This window comes from Eubalaena glacialis, chromosome 12, assembly GCF_028564815.1.
Source record: "Eubalaena glacialis isolate mEubGla1 chromosome 12, mEubGla1.1.hap2.+ XY, whole genome shotgun sequence".
NCBI lineage: Eukaryota > Metazoa > Chordata > Mammalia > Artiodactyla > Balaenidae > Eubalaena > Eubalaena glacialis.
The window spans coordinates 1,864,850-1,892,159 of NC_083727.1; the positions used below are offsets into that span (position 1 = coordinate 1,864,850).

At 41.2% G+C, this 27,310-nt stretch overlaps 1 protein-coding gene across 12 annotated transcripts in view; it reads right to left on the reverse strand.

Moving 5' to 3' along the window:
- AFDN (afadin, adherens junction formation factor) overlaps window positions 1–27,310 on the reverse strand; it is a 131,731-nt gene that overhangs the window by 79,695 nt on the left and 24,726 nt on the right. For 6 of the 12 annotated variants that reach the window (XM_061207563.1, XM_061207566.1, XM_061207561.1 and 3 more), the window contains exons 2-5: window positions 13,566–13,761; window positions 10,228–10,343; window positions 8,370–8,533; window positions 5,708–5,868 (exon numbers count right to left, since the gene is read on the reverse strand). In XM_061207563.1, coding sequence (XP_061063546.1) covers window positions 5,708–5,868; window positions 8,370–8,533; window positions 10,228–10,343; window positions 13,566–13,761 — 637 coding nt within the window. The remainder of the gene's footprint in view (window positions 1–5,707; window positions 5,869–8,369; window positions 8,534–10,227; window positions 10,344–13,565; window positions 13,762–27,310) is intronic. The other 6 variants (XM_061207569.1, XM_061207559.1, XM_061207565.1 and 3 more) reach the window with 3 other exon arrangements.

Sequence of the window (27,310 nt, forward strand, 5' to 3'; positions counted from 1 at the left end):
GGAGATATGGGGATATATGTATACATATAGCTGATTCACTTTGTTATACAGCGGAAACTAACACATCACTGTAAAGCAATTACACTCCAATAAAGATGTTTAAAAAAAAAAAAAAAAAAAAAAAGAAGAATCAGCAAGCCCAGGCTGGTATTAGACTGCGGACCTGCTGACACAGGCCAGGGGTCAGGCTGTCTCCAAACTCACAGGGGTTAAGGCCCCCCCCACCGCCCGTCCCAACGCTGAGGACGCAGCACAGACTGGTCACTGTCCTCGGCGCCAAACAGCTCGCAACCTGACTGTGGGGTCGAAATCAGGGGGAGAAAACGAACAAGAAACAACATGAAGACATAAAATATGACATCAGAAACACAAAACGTAGGGGAGGGAAGTAAAAACTGCAGATCTTTTACAATGTGTGTGAACTAAATGACTACTAGTTTACCACAAGTAGATATAGATCAACATATACGAACCCCATAGTACCCACAAATCAAAAACCTACAATAAACACACAAGAACTAGAAACAAAAAGACACAAGAGTACCACTAAAGAAAATCATCAAAATACAAGGGAAGAAACAGAAAGAAGACATGAACAGAGAAGTACAAAAACTAGCAGAAAACAAGTCATAAAATGGCAGTAAGTACATACCTATCAATAATTACTTTAAATGTCAATGGACTAAATGCTGCAATCAAAAAACATAGGACGGCTGATTGGATAAAAAACCAGAACCACCTATGTGCTGCTTATGAGAAACTTACTTCAGAGCTAATGACCCATACAGACTGAAAGCGAGGGGAAAGAAAAAGGTATTTCATGCAAGTAGAAATGACAAGAAAATGGGGGTGGCAATACTCCTATCAGACAAAATAGACTTTGGAGCAAAGTCTATAACAAAAAACAAAGACGGGCATTATAAAATGATAAAGGGATAAATACAAGAAGAATACTCAATTCATACATACGCACCCTATACATGAGCACCTAACTATATAAACAAATACTAGCAGACATAAAGGGAGGAACTGACAATAACACAATAGTAGTAGAGGACCTCAGTCCCACTTACATCCATGGACAGATTAATAAGTAAATAAATGGATACAGTCTAATTTAAGAGGTTTTTAGTTTAAAAGCATAATACCATAGTATCATCACAACAGAAATACATACCTCCCAATTTCCTAAGGAAGGAGAGATAGAAGAAAAGTTAACATTTTAAAATTCTACCATCGACTAAAATCTGTTTGTATAAATATACATTTCAGTTCTAAAATTAAGGGAGGATTATTCCCCTCTTCAGAAGATGAAGAAAGCGTGGCCCACGGAACACAAGGGTGCCTACCGGAACCCAACTCCAGAGTCCGTGTCCTAGCACTCCACACCTTCAAGACTGTCCACAAGAAAACTGAGGCAGAAGGGCTGACTCCCAAGGGCATTCTGAGGTCAATTACACTTGGAAGACATCAAGAAAGTAAATACATCTGAGTGTTAAAAATACTTTATGAGCTCTGGGGCCAAGGCTTGTTACAAGTTATGACTTCTGATGTGCCGTGAAGTGAGTCAGACAGATCTCTTTAAGTACGTCATCAGAACTTGGGGAACCAATGCTCGGGCTAACAAGACAGGAAAATTACAGACTCGGCTGTTACTCTCCGGGAACCCTACCCACCCGTGACAACATTCTTCACCAACCTGAGAGCTAAGCTAACAGCCTCAGCAGGTTATAAGGATAGGGTTTTCTAAGTTGTTTATTAAAAACCAACCAACAGAACACTTGAATTTACTATATTTGACTGCCTTAATATTAACCACAAACAGCTATTCTGCCAACAGTATCCAGTTTTTTAGGGTTTCCTAGGAGCCTGTACAGAAGAATGTTCCTTCCACCCAACCATCCCTGTAACAGACAAGCTCTACTCTAGTGGGTGTTTTGCTGTTTCTTCTCCTAATTCTCTGGAGGTTATGTTCCTGTTTTCTCGGCCTACTTCCCAACAATGGCCGTGTATTACCTGTATACTTCCTACCTCCACCAAATCTCTTCCATGCCCATGATGTTGCATCCCAAGAACAGCTTGCTCCCGAATCTCTCTCTCCACCTGGCACTGCTGACTAGTGCTCAGCCACCGAGCTGGCAGCCTAAAGGCATCCCCCTGCACCACGCCGGCCGCTCCCAAGACACACAGACGAAGCCTGTCTTCTCCTCCGGATGCTCCTTCATCCACAGACCCACATCCATCCAGCTCAAAGCAGGGCGTCATCCTGAAGGCCTCCTCTCCCCAGAAAACTCAGGCTGGCGCTGCTTCCCGATCATTCTCTCTCTTAACATTGCTCCCGCTTTTCTCTCTTCATGGCCACTGTCCCCGACTGAGCTCAGAGACTCGGGCCTTCCGGGGCCACACAAGCCTTCGAAGGGGGACGCCTGCTTCTGACCACAATTCCCTCAAATCAACCCTCGATTCTGCTCTCAGAGTAACCGCTCCAGATTGGAGGCCTGGGCTAAACTGAAAGTGTTCTCAATCCCTAGCTTAAAACTCTTTCAGCGGTTTATGAACAGATCATATCAAATATTTCCATCAAAGTACCCCCAGTGGCACAGGAAAACAAATATGGATCTCTGGGGACACAGGCTGAAGTTACCTGCAAAAAGTTTCCTGCTTTATCTTAACAACATATGTAACGTTGCATCCTGACCCACATTAAAGACATACTTTTTATAAAAAGATTTTGTTAAGTTACTTATAAAAACGGACACTCTAAGCCAGCTATCCTTAGTCTGACTCACATACCCCTGAGCCAATACTTGAATATCCCTCAAGGGGTCACTGAGGAAGTTACTTCCGTAACGATGCCAGACTCCTCCCCGTGGTCGGAAGCGCGGTCGGTCAGCATGTGGCAGGTACCGCTGAGCATTCCTCTCGCCCTTCCTAAGACTTTTACTACATTTCTCCTTCCTCACCTTTGTAGCTTCTCCCTCCTTTCTCCTTACTTTCTTTTTCTTGTCTTTTTCAATTCCTGATTGAATAAGACAGAATATATACAAACAGATAATCACTTAGGTCTCAAAAGCCATCTATCAAATTATTTATAGAACTAATAAGTCTCTCAGTGTCCTAGTTTTTTTGAATCACCGATACTATAATTCCCATGAAACATATAATTAAGACTCAGTTCACACAGGCACGAAGGGTCAAAACAAACATGTGATGCTGGAGAGACAACCAAGTTTCAGGGCCGGCTCCCACCGTGGCTGGTGCTGTATGACACGCCACCCTAACACAAAGCTCTGAGCGAGCTCACAAGACATGGGGTCACCAGCAATTTCTGTCAAGTGGGCAGAATCAAGCAACCACGCATTTCAGAACCATGGTCCACAGACTACCTCGTGAATGGAGATAAGGTAAGAGAGACCACTAATAAAATAGAGAATAACGCTGCTCCCACGAATACGACGCGAGTGTGAGCACAGCTTCCCCTGACAGATCCAACCTGCTGCCACATAAACATATCGGATAATAAGAGGGTCTGGATAGGGACTAACCCTTTGACTCAGCCTTGGAGTCGAGAGAATGGGCCCACAATTAAGCAACCTTCCCAACCAAAACTGCTATAAACCCGGCTTCAGAGAAAAGCCGCTGGTCCCAACACTCAAACCCTAAAATTAGTGAGTAAGCTAGCAGGTGCGCAGCATGCAACAGGGTGACGCTCCGCCCTTAAGCGCCTGAGTGCAGCGCTCCAGAAGAGCCACAGAGGCGATGACTTAACCAGGTCAGACATCTTTAGGAAAGCCTGGATCAACGATACAGCCTTCTAATACAATGATTTTTTTTGAAACAAATGATTATGCTATTATTTTTTAGCAAGTAAAACTACTTTATTTTACTTGCTGAGTATAATTACAGGTTAATTACAAATAAAAGTTTTATATCAAATGGCTAAAAATACACAAAACCAATTTATAGCTCACAGAGTAGTCATGTGTTTTAACTTCTCGTTTTAACCTTTATTTCCCTCAGCAATACAGGGTGATCTCCAGGAAACATCACAGTGGGACATGTGTACAGGATGTTGCCTTTGATTCAAGGGGTCCACAGGGACAAAAAAGCTGGACTTCTCTAAATGTACCTTGTTTTGCAGATTTGACTTAGAAACTGTTAAACAACACTAAATTTTAAAGAAGCAAACCTTCAAAGTCAAAAGGAAAATAAAACAAATAAACCTATGTGTAAATCAATGTGGGTATATAATCACATACACAGGAATCAAATATGCGATTTCAAACACAGCACAGATTTCACAAAAGGCTTAAAATGTTTTCAGTATCATATTGTTATTAATAATAGCCCTATTTTGATTTTGGTATTATAACTGATTAATATAATTATGTTGTAAATAATTATTCTGTTGTTCTTAGGAGGAAGAATTTTACCTTGAGAAAAGACACCCAGATTTTCTAAAATCAAAGTAGTAAAAAACCAAGTATTTCCTAAGCTCTGTCCACTAAACAGGCTTAGAAGCAAAGACTAACCAGTAACAGGGAGCACTCCTAGCAACCAGATACTTATCCCAGCAAAAGGAACAGGATTCCTCCGAGGAAGAGCTGACTCCTAGGCTGGGGCAGGAAAGCACGAGGTGAGCAGACATCCTATCCTACAGGGAAGCTCTCAAGATCACTGGGCCATGTCACAGACTTGGGTGCCAGCTGGAAGACAGCCCCGCTGGCTCGAAGCGACCATTCAAGAATCAGTAAGGTCAATAACCGCAATAGATGGACAAACATTGAGAAGCTTTACATCCATGAGCTTATTAAAATTTTACAAACCACTGCTCACCTGCGGATGACACTAAGGTGAGTATTTCTGTCCCACCGCCTCCCACCAAAAACCCTAACCCTGTATCTGTATCTAATCAAGGAAAACAAGAGGAAAAAAGCGGTAAACCGCACAACAGGATGCCGTCAGCAAAACCTACAAGACATTCAACCTAGGGTTTTAAAACAAACCAAATAAGCAAACTGAGAGGTAAAATACAAGAGAGGAGAGGGGATTTTAGAATGAAAGACATAAAAGACAAATTAACCAATTGCAAATGCAATATTTAGGTTTTATTTGTATCCTGACTCAACTAAAGGAATTATCTAAGGCAATCAGGAAAATCTGAACAATGACCAGGTATCTGATGATTTTTAAGGAATTACTGTCAATTCTTTTCTATGTGATAATGGTACTATGGTTTGCTTTATTTTTGTTTTTGCTTTTTTAGAATGGTTACCTTTCAGGAAAATATATCAAAATATTTATGGATGAAATAATAAGAAAGTTGGGATTTGATTCAAAAATAACACAGTCTGGGAATGAAAGCAATATATGTAGAAGCAGAGGTGAAACATGTGTTAATTATGGAAGCTTGCTTAGTAATAAACACATGGGAAGTTCATTATATCTCTATTTTCTTGTATATACTTGACATTTTCCAGAATTAAAAAAAAAAAAAAAAAAAAGCCATACTGGGGATAAATACGTAACTAAACATATTGAAGGCAAAAGTGACTTTGTGCCAGACACACATGGCACACACTTGCTATGAACAGGCTACATCATCCATTAACTTTACTTATTCAAGGCCTCATGCATACATAAAAAGGATTATTAAATTAATAGACTTTACAACAAGTATAACAGAAAAACAATTCAAAGTCTGCACCTGAATCAGGTCGCCCATCTGAGCTCCGAAATTCCTGCATTCTCTTTTCCAGTTTTTGTTGTCTCCGTCGTTTCATAACCACCTCGGGATTAGAAATTGTTCGGGTAAAGCTAGTTTCAGGCATGTCTTTGTAAACCTCAGCAGCCAGTCGAGAATTTTCACTGTAAGGAAAAAAAGGCAATAACAAGATTTTTAAAATTTTATATTAGAAACAATTATACTGAAATCATACAAAACTCAAAATGGCAGTTGTTATTTGGCTACATAGTTCTGCCATGTACCATTCACCATGTGCTAATTACTACGGATAAAGAATAAACTTCCTCTCAATACAAGCTAAAATACTGAACTAAGCAGAAATTTATAATTAAAATTTTATAGTGAGTTTATAGAACTTAATTATTGAGTATTCATTAATAAAGCTAGAAGAAAAATGTATAAATTATACATTTCAGTTATCTCTACCACGGTTATCTTAAAATAGACTAAATGAGGGATACAACATGCCAACCACTAGAAATAAAGGACTGAACATACTTTAGTTTAGTAAAAATCTGTCTTCAAATTACAGTAAATCTTGAAGAACTCAAACAGCCTGATTTTTTAACAACTAAGAGATTTACCACCATTCACTCTCTTGAAGCTGAAGTTTTAAAAGGAAATTGCTCCAAAAGTTCCTATAACGAGTCCACTGTATAGAATGATGAGTTGAAAACTAAATATTTAGGTAAGATTGATATGCTTGACTAAATTTTGATAAATATACTTTAAGGATGCCATTTTTAAAATCATAAAATAATTTCATTAAGTCAGTCAAGCTTCAAATCAATCAAGTTAAACTTAACTCATTTTAAGTAGCTCATTTCCTTAACACAAATAATTTATCCCCCTATAAACTAAATAAATAGAACAAACTGTAGCCTAAGTTTTTAACTCTCCTTTTCCTTGATATTTTTCATATATGAACAATCTATGTATACAAGTTCTTTCTCTTGCATAAATACACTACGTAGAGCCTTACTATGTAATACTATAGTCAAGAGTTCATGTGCACCCCATAGGCGTCTCTGCCTGACAGATTAATATCTAAATCCATTTGGATGCACTCTACAATGGGCTCAAATTCCCCTCTAAAGTAAACTCCCTTCACCGACAAATGGTTAATATCCTCAAGACACACACAACACTTAGAATCAACCAAAAAATGGAAAAAAGACTTGAAGAGGTCACCGCAGCAGCAGCAGAATAGAAACGGTTAATTAACGTGCAGAGAGACATCGACCTTGTTCATGATACAGTGAGCTCGAGTTATTGAAGGTCTCACATACTGCAGAGACCGTACTCTGCTCTGTTACACTCGGCAGTACTAAGGGTATGGAAATGAGAGGGCTCGTGGGCCATGGAGACCTTTCCAGGGGCTGTCCGGCAACACAAGCATCCCAAGGTGTCTGTGAGCCATACTTCCAGAACGTTTCCTTAGGAAATATTCACATGAGTCCTCAAAATTGTAAAAACAAGGATATTCACTGGAGTATCATTTATAATACCAAAAAAGCCCTGTAAACTATCCACAAGTACATGAAAAGGGCTGGTTTCATAAATTATGGGAAAACTATATGATAGAATACTGCACAATCATTTAAATTATTTAGTATGTATGTTTTTTGTGAAAATATATATATTTTGACTATGTGTATCTATGTGAAATACATAGAATTTTAGTGGGAAAATGTCATGTGAAAAGTTCTGGTTTCAAAAGACTGATTACACTTGTTTAAAAACTCTCTACATAGATATATGAAGCGTATATATTTGTGTCGCATGAACAAACTACGGCTCTCTTTGGGTTCATACGTGACAAGAAACTCCTTTTCCCTTTCTGGCAAATCTACCTACTCTGACTTTCTAAAATAAGCTGTAAACAGAATACTATGCCATCAACTCCAAGGCAAGGAAGAGGCCTAAGAGAAACCACGCTAACAGAATGAACTGAACTGAAAACTGAGGAGGCTGCGCTGAGGCCAGGAGGCGCCACGTGAGGAGGAAGGCCAGCTGCTGCTCATGGCTCCTTTCTGTTGTAACGAAACACAGCGGTTTCCCTTATGCCCTCAGCTCCGAGGTCAGAAGCTCAAATCCCTTCAGACAGGTAAAGACACCTGTGATGGGGCTGCTGTGAGAGAATAAGGAAGGGGGGCGGGCGGGGGCTGGAGTGAGCCTGATGGTGCATTTGAGCCTGAAAAGCGAACACCAGCTTTTCTCACTGGCCTTGCCAACCTCTGATCAGGTGTTAAGCGTACCTGAGGTGTCTAAGAATCCACTGCTGCCTTAAGGACCAGAACAACAGCAATGAGAGGAGAGGAAAGGCCAGGCAGAGGTGAAGAGCAGCCTGACACCCACGGTCTCCCCAGGAACAGCAGTACTGTCCGTCAGCCCGCATCTTTAAGAAGAGCAAGCACCGCGAGGCCGGTACCGTGAGCAACGCGTGCTGCGCAGCCACAGCCCCACCGGCTTCCCTCGACGCCGCGGAGCCGGCACACGCCCAGCGCGCTCAGCTGATACGCACCCTCTTCGGCCTTCACCTGGCAACTCAATGAGGTCTGCTGCACGAAAAACACTGGGCTTCGAACACAAAGAAACAGGAATACTTCCTAAATTAACTTACGTGTCATCCCCATGGAAAGGTCTATCGTCTCGATCAGACGCCTGCCTTATTGCCTCTTTTTCTCTCTTCTTTTTTTCCTTCTTTTCTTTCTTTGAGAGAGTTCTCTTGAAGTTCTGGATAACACCTTCTTTTTCCTGCTTTTCAGGTCCGTTACTTTGAGCCTTCTGATAAAAGTAACATTATCACTACACTGGCTATGACACAGAATGACATAAAGCTGTCTATGGCTTAGCTAACTTCACCTCACACGCTGCGGCCAGAAACAGAGCCACTGGAGCAGGGGAAGGTCTGGGGTGAGAAACGTTCTTTGTCTTGATGGGCCGACAGTTACGTGAGTGTACTGATCAAAACTTACACATTCAAGATCTCATTTCACCGTGTGTAAATTTTATCTTAATTCAAAACTAATAACCAAGGAAGCAAACACACAAGAAAATCCAAACCCAGTTAGAAAACTGGGGTTGGAATAACACCAGTTTATTTATTATTTTTAATAAATAAAAATCCAAATAATTTACATGAAGTAACTTAAATAAAAGGAAACTAATGAAAATATGGAAATAACTAAGTGTTTGAATCATCATCTACTTTAAATATGTCTTCTTTAACTTCAAAAGAAATGTTAAGAGTAGCCCTAATAAACTGGCTTTTATGAAGCAAAGTTATAAGTATTGTGTCTGTGCAAAAACTTCTAATTTCTTTTCCAGATCTTACTTATTTGTTTCCTTATTCTTAATTTATAACTTGGCCTGCCAGCAGATGACACAGAGACAAATTATTTTTTATATGACTTAATAGGTTGGCTGGTAAAGAATCAAGGAAAATAAAAGATTATCTTATTGGGAAAGAAAACTGCCTTCTGCTTTGTGAGTGAGCAACTCCGTTTCCTTGCAAGCTACTCCAGCACCCTGCTGTCATCCTGACCCCAGAAGAGTTCTACTACATAGCAAGCAGGGTCTGTGGCTCCGTGAAAAGGTACATCAGCTGAAATCATGGTGCAGAAACAAAATAAAACATGGACACACACACACACACACAAAAGTATCCATTCTTGTATCATATGTATTTGCCACAAAGGCAATAAAAGCCCCTGGAGCGCAGGAACAGGAACACACAGGACATGGCACAGACAACGTGAAAACTGCTGCCGAAAGTAAATAATGGTACTTTCCCCTCAGTCTGCTGGGGCAAAAAATTAAATACAGGATTTTTCTCAAAATATTCTTAACCTCTGCATTTGCTATCACTTGTCAATACTGAATTCTAGTGTAAGAGGCCACTTGACTTAAAACAGAATTATAATTATTTTAAAATTGTATCAATATTTCATAGTATTCCACATAAAAAGAACAGTAGCACAGGAATTCCAGACATCCTACTACCTGAGAAAGTTTTAGACTCACTCTATTTCATCATCCAAAGAAACTCAAGAAAGTTTACTAATTTCTAACCTTACACATATAACATGAAAAAGGTCTTAAATATGCCTTATTAAGTTGTATCGAAAAGTTCACATATAAATAGGTTATTAAAGTTTTATTTTCCCTTCTGATTCTTATTAAAACCTATTTTGACTTTATAATTTAGGGAAAAAAACCTGAAGCTGATTTGAACACTAAGCCTCTTAGGAACAAAAGCTTACATAACTCTTCTTTGAAAAGGAAGGAGTAATATTTTGGATTATTCAGTGAAACAGAGGATGAAGCAGGGAGAAGCTGGGCTACTTTTAAATTATGTTCCAGGACGGGGGTAAAAGGGTAGTTTCGGAAGAGAAGCGAAACAGAGAATGAACCCCTCCGACACGACACGCGGTCAGACACAGGCCAGGCACAGCACGGGCCGAGACCCAAGGCCTCACCTTAGCAGGAATGGCATCGTTCTCATTCTTAAGAACAAATCTGCCCTCTCGATCATCCTTATTCCAATTCAACTGCACAACAAGGGGCTTCTCGTCTATATCCAATCTTCTTTCTTCTTCACAACATGAAAAGAAAAAAAAATAAGCCATGGTTATCTAATGGCACTAGCCAATACAACATTCTGATACACATTAAATTTTACAGACAAAAAATACCTAATTACCTTGATTACTTACTGATAGGCTGAAGTGTAATTCACAATGTGAAGTTAGAGTTTCAATGACTAATTCAGTATTTTGGTGCTACTGTATGTGTACTACCACGTGTCCAATGCCAGACACGGACCAGGCACAGCTTCCTGACAACACTTAGAATCTAACCCAGAAAATAAGAGAAATACACATGGACTAGAAAAAAATATAAGCAGGGCTTTGCCATACGTTTGTTTCTATAAATCAAATTCTCTCACGTACAACTGGAAAATACGGAAATAATGTTAATATCACACAGAAGTTCCACTGATTCATGGGATTTTTCTTCTCATATTAATGTTAAGATGCTGTCAAGAAATGGCGCCACCGTCATCAGTCTGGAAGTGATCACTGCACTCTCCCTCCTCCCCCTGTACCTGACTCTCGTCTCCAAATCGCACGCGCCTCGACCCGCACAGCCCCTCCCACCTTGAAGCACCAGCCTTTTCTCTGTCGATGAAGTGCTATGTTAAGTGACTACTCCCTTCCTTATCAGAAACCTAACAAGCCTCATGGCAGCCCACTGAGGGCCCTACACAGCCTGACCACCTACTAGAAGCTGAGAGCTGGCAAAGACTACCCAGGTAAACGCACACAGGATGCACCACAAGGAGGGCAGCAAAGACAGGAAGCAGTGAGACCAGAGGGGGTGGATTACAATGGTACAGGAAGCAAGAGTCAACGGGGCAAACTGAGAAGATGGAGAGTTATAGAGGCTTTTAGTAAATATTATAGGTAAACAGCAGTGTTAATGATCAGAATACAGGAAAAACAAATTCCAAGTCATTATTTTATCAACTGAAAATATGAGAAAAGAGTAATAAATCACATATTGGATCAAGAAGTTTCAAATTCCTGCTGCAAACCAAAATTACCAAGTTGTTTGTGTTGCAGAATTTGCACTAGATCAAAATCCCTCATGGCATATTTTTTAGAGAACCAATCTTAAGAACAATTAAGTCTAAATCATAAAAGTCAAACAAAAGCAAGGTGAGCTGCCCTAAAGCATACGTGCCCAACTACTGCATGCAAATATAATTAGGGCCCTGCCACAGCTTTGTAACTTAAGGTTTCTTCGGCCTTACGTTAGAAGAGCAGAACCCTTTTTACCTTTCCAGTTGATCTCACACAAGGAACCCTAACGCAGAGAAGGGATGAGAGCGGCGCTCCCACGGTGCCGGGCCAGCGCTCTGGCTCACACACCAGCGGCTGCGTCCAGCGGCTCACTGAGTAGCACGTTACATTTCCAGGGGAACGAGCTGCACCTGCCGGATGCGGCAGGAGCTGCTGGTCCCCACCAGGTCGCGCACTGTCCCATCAGGGTCACGCCGGGCTTTCCACGGCGCTGTAGAGACAAGCGCTGCCCGCAAACCAATGTGAATAGGAAAGGAGGGCACTGCCCCTGCCCAGGAGCTGGGCAGGGCCCAGGAGGCACACGTGCCCCGTCAGGGAGCCACTGTGATTAAGAACGGAATGAAATTTTCAGTTTTCCTTTCATTTGATCTGTACTATTTTTTCAAACATCCACCAAGCTGTTAAAGCATAAATCCTGATGAACTTGTCTGAATCTATGCAGTAAAATGACCTGTTAGGTATTTCCTTTGGCCTAGGGATGCCACTAAAAAAATTACTGACACACTAAGGGCTCCGTGACCCGAAAGAGATTGAGAACCTGCACGCCAGGGCCTGCTCCTGTCTGAGACCCTGGCGGGGTACGAAGGTGCAGAAGGACACGGCCAGGCTAGCCTAGTGGTCACTACAGGGGCGGGGGGAGACGCGGAACACCTCCTTCTTTACACACCTTCCTTGTGTTTTCATCCCTTACAAGTAACATATTTTACTTTTTAATTAAAAACAAATCTAGCAAAGAAAGTTTAAAGAAAAAATGTTCTTTAAAAAAAATCAAACCCATTCCATTTTTAGATCTCAAATCCCAATCTTAGATAGCATTCCAAAGACCTCACTTGGCAGTATTCAAATGACCCAACGGTGCAGCGAGAAGAGGGCTGAAAGTGAGAAATACTTTCTTCCTCTTTGTAACCTATTTAAAAAGATTCTTAGGTAAAAGGAGAACTCAACCTCAAAAAAACATCCAAAATTGAGACCATCCGCTATTGTCAAATTTAGTTTGGGTATTATTTATGTAGGTGATACCCTAGTAACCTTAAAAGAGTGATAAACAAATACAGCCCACCTAATATAATACTGGTAGCATTTGGTGACACCTGAATTCCACACACTACAAAAATTTTAGCCCAATTTCAAACGTACAAAGAAAGCTGTACTTTTGAAGATAAGAAAAATAAATTATGTTCAAACAGGTTTTGTGGCTGAAACTTAAACAGGTATTCAAATTGGGCTTGTACTATATACAATCCTTTGTTTACTGCATTAACTGGAATTTGTTATTTTTTTTGTTGAAACAGGTGACTCAGTACTTCAAAAGCACTCAAAAAATTTTATAAATTTCTACATTTCTAATCAGTTCAACTTCAATTGCCATGTGATATATAGGATACTTGCAGAAATTTCAAATCTTAAAACAAGGAGAAATTACTAACTACATGAGAGTTTCCTCAAGATGCCCTAATTGTTCCCAAAGAATAACGTTACTGTTTCACATTACAAAAATATTACAGCAAGTATGATAAAACACTGGGTTTTATTCATAAAATACTGTACTCATAAAACACTGGGTTATCTATCATTAATTGTAATATTATAATCTATGCAGAAGAGTTACATGAAATACTTCTCCAAAATTAAGCAGCTTACTGTATCATCAATGTATGTGACAGATCTGCTGGAGAATTTCAATTATGAAACGTTATGCTACTTATCTTTGGAGAAGTGAGCATATGTAAAACTAATCTATTCATTCTAACTCCCAACAAATGCACCTGCTAGGAACTTACGAGGACATTTCGCAGACATACTCAAGTTTTGCCAACCTGTTAACTGCTTCCCCAGCCCCTCCAGAAAAAGAAAGAGGGGGTCAGCAGTAAAGCAGGACCCCTGGGACAAGTGACTGTGATAGTCTCAAGATGAGCACACATGGCCGACAAGCCCCGTCTGTGTCCACTGACCTCCGCTGACGTGCACTTCGTACAGGGAGTACTTGGGTGATGACAACATCCGCATGTCAGGGCGGAATTTCTCCGCGAGCGTTTCCAGCACGTCCTGGGTGGTGGCGGTACTAGAGACCCGGATACATTTTGTTGCAAAGTTCCCAGCAGCTTTATCTTGAAAATAAAATCTCATCACTCCATGGAACTCCAAATCCTAAAAGGAAAACAAAATGATACATTTTTGGAAAAACAACATCCTAAAATGATGTCTTCAAATTTAATTATGTGACTTGGGCCGAGTTATTTACAATCTGTCTCCTTGTCACGCGTCTCAAGTATAAGATAACGGCTGTAGAGCACCTGCCGTCAGTCTTCAGCAAGCGCCAGGCACACCCGGACAGGCATCGTTTTATCACGTCTTTACAACAACCCAGTGAAGGAGATACTAGATCAAACCCAATTCTCAAGATTTGGTCATTAAAACTCACGAAGTTTGAGTGTCTTGCTCAAGCCGTTATGTAGCAAATCCAGAATTAAACCCAGATCCACTGAACTTTGAAGTCCATGCCTATCTGTCCCTGAGGTCCCATCCCATCCTGAGATTACAAAGCCTAAATGAAGAAGAGACTGTTCTAGAAGCCAAGGGGAAATGTTAACCCCAATCCCACCAGGAATGTGAATAAATGGAAACTCAACGTTAGCGGAATGTAATTGTAAGTAATTTTCAATATGAACTACTTGCCCCAAATCAACAGACACAACTTAGATTTTTCTTAAAACCTTACTGCTAGAGAAAAATTCGACAGAGTGTCAACCAAAGACTACTTCAAGGCACGCTGAAGCCCACGCGACTGTGGAAGGCTCCTTCCCATGGCTTCCTTTTTTTTTCCTTTTCAATCAATTACGAGACGGTTATTTAGGCCCTTTGCTATCACCATAATAATAAGACTCTGCAGTTGGCATCCCACAGACTGGGAACCATCGCATCAGAGCGAATCCGTTTTTGTTTGGTAGGTTACACTTTATCCGGGGATGCGAGAGGGTGAGGCCCAGGGTTCCTGTGTACCCCGTTATTCCCTTGAACACAGAACAAAGCACAGCTCCCCGCAAACTTCCGAGGAGCACCTGCAACCCCGAGGTTGTGTCCGGCCTCCTGCACCAGAAAGCCTCGGCCGGGGCGCTCCTCAACGCTCGCTTTTCTCTCCCTGCCACAGCCGACACACCAAGTCTCTCCACCTGCAAACGTATCCAGAATCCATCCAACATCTTGCTAAAACCCAGCCAGATGAATCAGTCCGCGCCTTCTTCCCTGCAGTGGCTTTCGCTCTCAGGCGTCAAGGTTTTCCCGCGGGGCTCAGCGACCATCACAGTCAAGCTTCTGTCCACGCCCCACTCCACTAGCCTAAGCTTCCCTGAAAATTACGAACTGACAAGTATTTATTTGAAGAAAAGTAAGGCAAATGGAATATTATTGATAGAATGGGGTTAATGGTGTAACCATACGAAAGTCAAACCGGACAAACGAGACTATAAGGCACGTTTCTAGCCCCGAAGCTTGTACTGTGCTCGCCCAGACCCTGCCCACTGGGCCACCCACCCTCCCTGTTCCCCCTGCCCCGGGAGAAACACAGGTAAGTGAGCGTGTGTGTCAGAAGAACACCACTGAACCACAGGCTCTGGGGTGAAGCAGGGCCACGCTTACGCGGTGAGCGCTGAGAGCGCTTAATGAAGTAGGAGTCTTCTTTGTCTGGCTTGGGTCAAGCAGCAAAAAAATTAGGCTGATATCCTTTAAAAATAAATATCTCCATCTCGATGTTAGTCTGGCAACCCTAAAAGCCGTAAGTAAGGATGCACGGGAGAGACGCCCCTCAACTCAGAATCTGTACGCAGGTTCGGGTCAACACCAGTAACAGCCAAGGCTCACTCAGCACGCACTCTGCCCCAGGCACGGTGCTCAACACTCTCTACGTGGCTCCCTTGGCCCCAGGATCCCCCAGGGGCCCAGCCCCGTGAAATCACTCAGGGACCCCCATTCCAGGTTTCACTCTTCGTACCGACCAACCTCCTCCACAGGCCCCTAAGACAGCACTTCAGAAAACAACACTTAGCCTGGAAATTTGGTTACATACATTTAAGTTTTTATTACGGGAGTCACATTTTTATCCCAGAATTGCGATCCTTTCACCACCGCCGCCCTGAAATCATCTTTACGCTGCCCCTAACAGTCTCCTCTGAAGGCCCACCATTACACCTCTCTAAATTACCCTCCGTAGCACTCAATCATTTTGATAACTGGGTCGTTCTAAATGCATCATTTGTGATGAGAATAAACAGCTAGATACACCTACAGGTCCCAAAAGACACGAAAGCACCAGCTTCTCTGAGAACTGTCAACAAGTAATTCCCAACTACCAGATATTGAAGGAACAGAGGCAGCATCTGTGGCTGAGAGGGACTGCCCACCCCAACTGGGCAAGAACACAAAGGAAAGCATCTAGAATGACCAGATCGAGGCAAGCCTGGAGACAGTCTCCCGTATCCTTGGTCACCCTCATGAAAGTCCCTCACATACAGATTACTACCCTTTATAGGTAAAAAGAAAACTACAAATATTAACCCTCCATTATTAATGTGGTTCAGCTACTGATCTTATATAAAATGTTGAGATAAAAGGTTTTTTTTTAAATAGAGTAAACCCAAGGTTACAGATACAGGTCTCCAGCAAGCAACAGCTGTCTACAGAGAAGTAATAATATTTCTACTGATGTTTTTAAAGAAAAAATTCTCCAGGTCTGTTGAGCCTAAATAAAGCAGTCAATAAAAACTACCTTTGATTTGATTTCATTTGCACTAAATAAGTATTAATAAATAACTATTAATTTAGTTTGCCTGGTGACCTTGACATCACACAGGAACATGTGAGTAGAGCCGTTACCGGGATAGTCCCTTAATAAGTTAACACATTAGCATTCTGTTCGATTATTCAGCTAATTTTGGCTGGTGTGAATAAGTCCACAGAATTTTATCAAACCTGAGAAGACTGCTAAAATCAAGTTCCTGAACCTAAAAATTGGGCATGTAGTGACCAAACTAACACACAGTAATAACTGTAACTAATATATATTACGGTCTACCATGTGCCAGATACTGACGGTTCAGCATTTAATTCCCCAAACTAAGGGTTAGGTACTACCATCATCCCCACTGCACAGGGGAAAAAAGAAAAAGGAGGTCCAGAGAGGCTAAGCACATGAGCTACAATCACACAGCCACCAAGTGGCCGCGCTGCAGGCACCAGAGGAGCCCTGGAAGAAACAAGTGGACAGCTGAGTAACTGAGAGCGAAGGTTCAGAGGGGCTGGAGACCTGGACAGCACATACTCAGCTGCAGGTGTCCTCATGGCCTCCACTCCCCACGGGGCCCAGCCCGGCGCAGGGGGACACCTGGGGGAGGCACAGCAGGGCACAGGAGAGCAGGCACCCCGGCGGAACAGCTGCACCTCTGAGGGAGTCTGCATCACCCACGTGAGCTCGGATGCCCTCAACTATAAAGTGGAAGCGCCAGCAGTGCCTGGGCCCCTTCCTAAGGTGACTTCCTCTCAGCCTCTCCACAGACGGCAGCTCTTCTGAGATGAGGAACTTTCATTCATAGTTCAGGTCCTCCCTCGGTCTCTAATGCTTCACACATAAAAATCAAAACACATTTGAGTCAAAACTTCCAGCAACAATGTCTGATGCCTCCAGCTGTGGCTGTCTGTTCTCACCTGATCAGAACTCTGAAAAACAAAACTTTACATTTGCAATCAATAGCCAGCTGGAATTCTGATGATGCTGCAGCCAACACGGCTGTAATTTTATAAAGGCAAATGTTGCCTTAAAAAAGATCCCTCCCTCCTTAGTGTTGGCTACACCTATTACCCAAGAGAAAACAGCATTTAAAATAAAAGCACTGGGACGCCCCTGGTGGCGCAGTGGTTAAGAATCCGCCTGCCAATGCAGGGGACACAGGTTCGATCCCTGGTCTAGGAAGATCCCACATGCCGCGGAGCAACTAAGCCCGTGCGCCACAACTACTGAGCCTGCGCTCTAGAGCCCGCGAGCCACAACTACTGAAGCCCACGCACCTAGAGCCCGTGCTCCGCAACAGGAGACGCCACCGCCACGAGAAGCCCGCGCACCGCAACGAAGAGTAGCCCCCGCTCACCGCAACGAAGAGTAGCCCCCGCTCGCCGCAACTAGAGAAAGCCCGCGCGCAGCAATGAAGACGCAACGCGGCTAAGAATAAATAAATAAATAAATAAATAAAAGACTTGACCTTAAAAAAAAAAAAATCTTTAAAATATAAGCACTGCTGCAGGGCCTCCCGTATCTGGGTGAAGTGCTGCCTGCTGGCAGCGAGTTTTCAGGGTGAAACTTCTGTCTGGAGCTGGCGGGACAGCAACCGACCCCCTCCCGTCACCTGCGTACCGCGTATCCATCACAACAGGTCAGCGCAGAGGGAAGGAAAAGACAATGTAACAATCACTTGGTTCCTTTCCTTGATGGTTACTTTTCCTGACAGGAAAACACCTTTATTTTTTTCCTAAAGGTATACACTCACCTTTACATAAAGTCTTCCCTGAGAAACAAGATCACTGACGATTACTACAACAGAAATGCAACACCCCTTGGGGTTGTGTTAACCACTCTGAAACAAAAGCATTTTCATGTTTATCAGAAAGAATACAACAGGCAAAAAAAAGAGAGAGAAGGCTTATTATGAAATTACATACTAAAGAGCCAAAGCAAGGAACCAAGAGTTAAAGATGGAGACTTGCTTTTAAATATTTTATCAATATCTCATTAGTTAATGACATTGATAACCAATAGGCCTTCTTATGCAAACAAGCAGAAACTCACCAGGGCAACCGCAAATCTCCTTTGGCTCAAGCTAATCAGAACTACTTGCTCTAAAGCTTCAACAGGGCAACCGGGCTCCACTCACGTTTCTTCTCCCCACTTTCAGCAGTTATTTGAAATCCATGTCTTAGCCTGTAGCACAACAATGCTACCTGCAAACAGGTAATCAGCTTCCCAACCCCCATGGAGGGCACAGCCACTGACAGGACCACCGCATTATCACACACACACTATTCCCAGGGCTGGTGCCTCCAAGACAGGGGCAAAATGTTAGAAAAGATACAGCCGTGCCTTCAAAACACACATCACTGTACATAAACCATCAACAGCACAACGGCCATCTGACTCACGTTGTTAAAAACAGGAATAACACTTGAATGTCAACAGGTTAGGTAGAGAATGGAAGAAATACTTGAATATGGGTTTCTGCAATCTTACTTGTATAAACACTACCTTTTAAACTTGTATGAACTATTTTTTAAACCAGTACTTCAAGAATACTTTTTAAAATTACATGCATTTCATTACCTAAAACTTTTGCAACACAAATACTCCTGAAAGCTTAAAAGAACTATCTGGAAAGTACCTTCACCCACCTCTGCCCACGGCAATCATTTCTGTTTCATCACCCGGCCTCTGCAGGGCCCTGTCACTGTGTGACATAAACTGGCCGGCAGGCACACCTCACTGCACTGCACTTCACAGATACTGCAGTTTTTACAAATTGAAGGTCTGCGGCAACCCTGCGTTGTCAGATGATGAATGGTTAGCATTTTTTAGCAATAAAGTCTTTTTTAATGAAGGTATGCACATTGTTTTTTCAGACATAATGCTACTGTGCACTTAACAGACTACAGGATCATGTAAACATAACTTTTACATGCAACCGGAAACCAACACAAATCCGTGTGCCTCGCTTTACTGCGGCATCTGGAACGGAACCCACCGTGTCTGCAGCGGGCCTGAGCCGTCATCTGAGAGCAGCTGCTCTGACCCAGCAATCCTCAGGAACAGTTTACACCTGCACACGTCTAACTGGTCTTTATAATAAAATGATTTCAGTACATCTTTCTGTCTGAAAATAAAGGCAGAATCTCTAACACATCACAATGCACACCTGTTGGATGTGAGCCAACTACTGTTCTCCTAACATCTTGAGGCTAGCTTACCAAAGCTGAGAAAGACCAAGTTCACTGAAAATGGGAAAAAGTCATCTTTCAGGATAAGAGTAAACGTTTTCTGGACTAAAAAACTGATCGAAAACACACACGTCCCACAGAGAGAACACACGCAGATTGCCACTTTTAGGAACTCTAACAAAAATCCATCCAGTATCCAACCACGTCAACATTATAAATAAGACAATCCTCTGCCAGAAAACACAGCCTGCCATGAAAACCAATCAGCCAACGTGTTTTTTTTTAAAGGCCACGGTAATCACTACCAACATTATCTACTTAACAACTGCCTGCTCACAGTACAAGACTATGAGCCATGGAAGTCTGCTGGCTTCCAAGGCAAGTTCCATCTGTGCTTCCCTGTGAGACTCCGATGGACCCGGAACTCTACCCGCCCTCAGTCAGCATTATAACGGGATCAAAAAGTCGTCTTCCCCACGGTCCTCTCAGAATTTTTAATCTGTATTTGAATACCTACCACACAACATACATTGGGGAAGCGAAAGATATGACGACTTAAAGAACACATTAAACCCACAGGACCAAAGAGCAATAACCACAAATGTGATTAAAGACCATTTTTATTTCTCCTGTAACCTTTAAGTACTGCACTTGTACAAATGTAAAGTGCAACACAGAGGTAAACAAAACAACCCTCAAAGCCACCTCTCTAGTCGGGGGTCTACCCGACTTTGCCATGGATCCTTCGGCAGTCTGGTGAAGCCTATGCAACTGTTCTCAGAATAAAAATGTTAAATGCATAAAATAAAATACAAAGGATTGCAAAGTGAACAATTACATTAAAATACAATTATTAAAATATTTTTAAAACCTGTGACATAGTAACATGAGTGTTCTTTATTAACATTAAATAAGGCCTAGATCTTATTTTATGCATTTAAAATTTTACAACTCCAATTTTGAAGCAGATATGAGTATAAACTCATAAATGAAGAAAACGCTAAATTTCAGTTAGAGGCTAATAAAATTTACTGAAAATTAAGATGTACTTATTTTCTCATCCACATTGAAAGATCCCATGGGATGTATTCATAGACCTCAAGTTAAGAACGCCCTGGAACAACGCCAGTGATAACCAGCGCACCATCTAGCCAAGCGATGGATGCTCTTTGTGCAGCTCGACAGCTATAAAGTACCGCCTTATACAAAAGCAAGATTCGTCTCATGTCGCTTTGCCAACTGCTTAACTTTGCCTGTTGGTATCATCTAGACCTGTATTCAACCCGTGGTTTATGAATGATCATTCTTTTCCATTCACTGATGACGTAAAGCAGGGCAGAGTAAATTTCCCAGGCACCACGCGCTCTGGGCGAGGAGACTTCAGCTCCAGGCGCCCTCCTGTGCACGCCCTGGGCTCCTAGGAAAGAGGCAGTCCTTTCTCACTACCGGTCACGGTAAATGGGTTTAGATGGAGAAAAGGGCTTCTGACGTTTTGGGCTGGATTGATTCCTCGCTGTGGGAGCTGTGCTGTGCTCTGCGGGCTGCCTAGAACATACCTGGCCTCTATCTACCGGATGCCGGCAGCACCCACCCAGCTGTGACTACCAAAAATGTCTCCAGATACCTGCACAGACTCCCCAGGGGATAAAACTGTCCCGGTGGGGACCCATGACTCAGAATAAGCCTGGAACCTCTTCAACATCGCATTCTAATTCCCATTCATCCAAGTGTTCTCCTTCCTGGGACATAATCCCAGATCCACTTACTACTGTGTTCACTTCTCTCCTGAACACATTCATGTTCTAGCCTCCGAGCCTCAAATAGTTTCCAGACTTGATCACAGAACTCCAGGTGTGTCTAACCAGCTGCAAATATACTGCTAATTCTAATACCATACCTGCAATGAATGCAATTTAAGATGACATTAGCTTGTTGGAGACCACCTAATACTGCTGTTTCACATGAGGTTCCAGTAAAATGACAAGTCTTGAGTCACTGCCCCATTAGTCCACCCAGTAACCTTTCTCCAGCTTGGCACTAATCTGTTAAACAACAGCCTTTGGGTAAAACTAATCACCTGGTTCCTAATTCTTCTCACTGTACTTAGATCCAGCCCTTAAACAGAAGAACAGGATGAAAGACATTGTTGAATTCCCTGATAAAAGTCCAGACACATCATGACTAATGCATTTCCTTGATCTACAAATCTGGCAGCCCTACTCTCTCTCTCTCACTCAGGCACACACACAAAATGACATCACTGTATCCACTGAGCCACGCTGGTTCCTGTGAATGGGATTACAAAGCTTTCCAACCCCAAGATTCAGCTTCCTTTTCAGTCTTACCATAATCATAGAGAGCATTTCTATGAATAGTTTAAGTTCATCTCTACAGTGTTAGTATAAATAGTTTACACATTGCTTTTAAAACTTGTGTAATAAATAAACATCTTTATGGAAACCCACACTTTAAAAATTATAGATGTCATCATAAAGCAATTTAAGAAATGTTAATAAACTTGTCTACATAAAAATAAGCTTGATGGGACTTCCCTGGTGGCACAGTAGTTAAGAATCCGCCTGCCAATGCAGGGGACACAGGTTCGATCCGTGGTCCAGGAAGATTCCCACATGCCGTGGAGCAACTAAGCCCGTGCGCCACAACTACTGAGCCTGTGCTCTGGAGCCCGTGAGCCACAACTACTGAAGCCCGCGAGCCTAGAGCCCGTGCTCCACAAGAGAAGCCACCGCAATGAGAAGCCCACGCACCGCAACGAAGAGTAGCCCCCGCTCACCTCAACTAGAGAAAGCCCGCACGCAGCAACGAAGACCCAACGCAGCCAAAAATAAAAATAAATTAAAAAAAAAACCCAACAACTTGAATTTGGCAAAAAAAAAGGCACACAATAAGTGAAGTCCAAAGACCAGTGACACACTGGGGAAAAAGCATTTCAAACTTACGTGACAGAAAGAAATATAATGTAATATATAAAAAGTCTCTAAAATTTGAGAAGAAAAAAAAAATAACCCATTTTAAAATGGGCAAAAAAACCCCCAACAGGTAGTTCACAAAGAAGTGAATATGACTCAAATATAAAAAAGGATGAACCACCTCATTAATGATAAAACAACTTCAATACTTTAAAATAAGATAATAAGATGCCATTTCTCAATCAAATTGGTAAAAATCTGAAAGTTTGACAACATCCTCTATTTGTGGGGCTGGCAAAACAAGGTACACCAAGGAGCAGAACTGCGGCAATATTTGGCAAAATGAGATACACATGTACCTTTTGACACAGCAATTGTACTTTTGTGGATATATCCCAAAGATACATTAGCAAAGTTATTCACTGTAGCACCATTTATAACAGCAAAAGTTTGGAAATGATGCAGCGAGGTATGCTGGTTGAATAAACTCTGGTTCCTTCATATAATGGAATAAAATGGTGCCACTACAAGAAATGAGGAAACTCTTCACACTGTGACATGGCACAGAGCACAAATACACAGTTAAGTGAAAAAAGCAAGGAACAAAACAGTATACATGGTATGCATCTTTTATGTGAAAGGGCAAGAAACACACACACACAAACATACACATACACACACACACACACACCTGATCATATCTGCAGAAAGAAACCTTCCTTAAAGTGGATAAACCAAAATGTAATAAAAGATGGAAGCAAAGCCTTTCTAAATCCACTTTATTACATAGCTTCAACTCTGGACCCATTTAATTATTTTAAATGATAAAAATTAAAATTTAAATGAAAAGTAAACACTAAAAATTTAAAACAAACAGAAATTAATGTCTAACTATATATGAAGTTGGTCACACTGCCATACAGAAAAAAAAGACTGATTTTCAAGTGATCTTAGAAAAGTGTTTTGACTTTACATTCCTAGTAGACTCTATTCTAAGGATAATTATTTTGCGAAAAAATGTTAATCTTTATTCAGAAGCCCTATTGTTAGTAATAATATTAGTATCATTATGTCTAATACAATAACTACATGATAGAACGAAGCAAACAAGTACTGTGTTAATATAGTTACAAACACACAATTTTCAATGTAAGAGAAGAGAGACTTTTAAAAATCAAAGTAATTACATATAAACCCAGCAGGGCCAAATTTGAACTGGAAACATCAGTAGAAACTCATGGATTATTTTTCCCCACAGAAAAGTATCTTCTAGCTCTTGCCACTGAAACGGTCATGAAGCAAAAGACAAGCTGTAAAAATAAGCCTCTCTAGCACCTAGATTGTCATCTCTAAATACTATTCTCCACTAAAATGAACCCAGGTTCCTTGGAGAAACGGTTTAATCCAGGTATAGGTCACAAAATGGACAAGATGAGTTTGGGACACCTTGTTATGCCATAAAACAAGGAAGTTCTCAAAAAAAACTTCTCAAAAAAAAAAAAACCCTCTAGCCAAACAAAAGGTGCACCTGGCCAAATTTGGACAATTTGAATACCAGCAAGAATAACGGCTGCAACTGACAGAGACACAGAATCCATGAAAATCCTCAAGTTTATAATGACAGTAAAGAGAAATGAGAAAACCCAAACAAAACCACAATCACTGTTACCACTGCAGGTGACAAGGGCACCAACTCCTAAGTCGGAAAATAAGCAGTTAAAGTCAAAGAATTAGTAATTCCTTTTGCCTTCCTGCAGCTTAAAGGAGGAAGATGTGTTTCTGTTTTTTAAAGAATTCCAGCCAATAAATGTGAAAGAAATGACAGAATTCCAAAGTCACCATTTTTTCACCCTTCCTTGATTTAGGCGAAGACTGGCACTGGCCAAGCCAAGGACAGAAAGGCTGAGGGGACCTGGCACTGAGGGTGCAGAGGTGCAGGCTGTCCCAGCTCCTCCTCTGCTACCAGTACGGGGCCCAGGACACACACAGCACTGCTTACGAGGCCCTGCTGGATCCCGTCCCGGCTTTGAAGCTACAGAAACAAGTCACGCTCCACCGCCCACCCTTGGAAAAAAGAAAGGGCCAGTCCAGAACAGGGATGTCCTACAGGAAAATTAAGCACTGTTTTTCTCAGCAAGTCTGACGTGAAATAAAAATGGGGGTGGGAGAGGGGTTAGAATGCTCTAGATTAAAAGAAACATAAGATAACTAAATATAACGTGTGGACCCTGTTTGGATCCTGATTCAAATAAATTAACTGTAAAAACACATTTTTGAGGGAGACAGGGAAATCTGAGTATGGGCTAGATATTAGATAATAAGGAATTATGGTTAACCTTGGTGATAGGACTACTGTATTTATAGTTAAATTTTTTTGAGATGTACACTGAAGTAGAAGGGAAATAATGTTAGTTTTTAGGATTTGCTTTAAAACACTTCAGCTAAAAACAACAACATAAAATAATGAACTAAGAATGACAAAATTTTGAAAATTCTGAAGTCTGGGGGGTGGATATAAGTGAGTTGTATCTATGTTTGAAATTTTTCCTATTAAAAATATGAAAATAAGTTATAAGTACAAACTAAATAGTATTAAATATAAACCTGTTTTCATAAAAAGAGACTCTGGGAAAAAATCCAAAGAAATCTGGATTAACCATGTCCCTGAACTCAACCGCAATATTATAATATCCAAAAGAAAATCCAGAAAGATAAATGAGGAAATTCTCTTTTAAAACCTGCTTCTTATATCTGCACTGAGTCTTAAGTATGTGAAATATTAAAAAGAAGTTTCTAAATCTGAACAAGGGTAATGCACCATACAAATTATATACAGAAACTGGCAGACTATCATTTACTGTATTTACAGTAACTTTCATATCAAAGTAAATACTCAAACTATGACAACTGATTCAAAGAAGCTTCCTATAATCAAAATGCTTCCATCTGAATCTTTTTAACATACTAAAAATTGAATTCACAGTACTCAACCTATTTTGATTAAAAAAAAACCCTCAAGCAACTTACCTAAATTAAAAATATCTTCAAATCTCTACTGTAGTATATACTGCATTAGTAAACAATACATTTTGAAACACAGGCAGTTTTTTGAGTCCTTCCATATCTTATATAAGACACTTGAAAGGGGGTTGGAACAAGGTAGAAAGCACAAATTAGAAACAAAATAATTTTTGGATAGAGGGTGCAAAAGCAGTGACGAACATTACTGCCTTCTAGTTGGAATTTATAAAGAAAACAAAAGACTTTGTTTTGGTACAAGTGTCTGACATTCTCTCCCCTGCTATGATGAGGGATCCTGAACTGCATATTTGGTGCCAACCAGTACCTCCTGATTGTACTTCCTGTTTCACTCTTCATTATCAAATGACCACAGCAGATTGGAATGTCGCTTGGTACCCGGCAAGAGAAAAACAAAAAGGTAACCTGCATAAATCAGTGCAGACTTTGGAAAGGAACCATATTGTTTACGAGTACTTTTTTTTTTTAATTTATTTTTTTTATACAGCAGGTTCTCATTAGTTATCCATTTTATACATATAAGCGTATGTATGTCAATCCCAATCTCCCAATTCATCGCACCACCATCACTTTCCCCCCTTGGTGTCCATATGTTTGTTCTCTACATCTGTGTCTCTATTTCTGCCCTGCAAACCAGTTCATCTGTACCATTTTTCTAGGTTCCACATACATGCGTTAATATATGATATTTGTTTTTCTCTTTCTGACTTACTTCACTCTGTATGACAGTCTCTAGATCCAACCACGTCTCTACAAATGACCCAATTTCATTCCTCTTTATGGCTGAGTATTATTCCATTGTATATATGTACCACATCTTCTTTATCCATTCGTCTGTCGATGGGCATTTATATTGTTTCCATGTCCTGGCTATTGTAAATAGTGCTGCAATGAACATTGGGATGCATGTGTCTTTTTGAATTATGGTTTTCTCTGGGTATATGCCCAGTAGTGGGATTGCTGGGTTATATGGTAATTCTACGTTTAGTTTTTTACAGAACCTCCATACTGTTCTCCATAGTGGCAGTATCAATTTACATTCCCACCAACAGTGCAAGAGGGTTCCCTTTTCTCCACACCCTCTCCAGCATTTCTTGTTTGTAGATTTTCTGATGATGCCCATTCTAACTGGTGTGAGGTGATACTCACTGTAGTTTTGATTTGCATTTCTCTAATAATTAGTGACGTTAAGCAGCTTTTCATGTGCTTCTTGGCCATCTGTATATCTTCCTTGGAGAAATGTCTATTTAGGTGTTCTGCCCATTTTTCATCTTGTTTGTAGTTTCCTGTGCTGTGCAAAAGCTTTTAAGTTTCATTAGGTCCCATTTGTTTATTTTTGTTTTTATTTCCATTACTCTAGGAGGTGGATCAAAAAAGATCTTGCTGTGATGTTTTCCTCTAAGAGTTTTATAGTGTCCGGTCTTACATTTAGGTCTCTAATCCATTTTGAGTTTATTTTTGTATGGTGTTAGGGAGTATTCTAATTTCATTCTTTTACATGTAGCTGTCCAGTTTTCCCAGCACCACTTATTAAAGAGACTGTCTTTTCTCCATTGTATATCCTTGCCTTCTTTGTCATAGATTAGTTGACCATAGGTGCATGGGTTTATCTCTGGGCTTTCTATCTTGTTCCATTGACCTATGTTTCTGTTTTTGTGCTAGTACCATATCGTCTTGATTACTGTAGCTTTGTAGTATAGTCTGAAGTCAGGGAGTCTGATTCCTCCAGCTCCGTTTTTTTCCCTCAAGACTGCTTT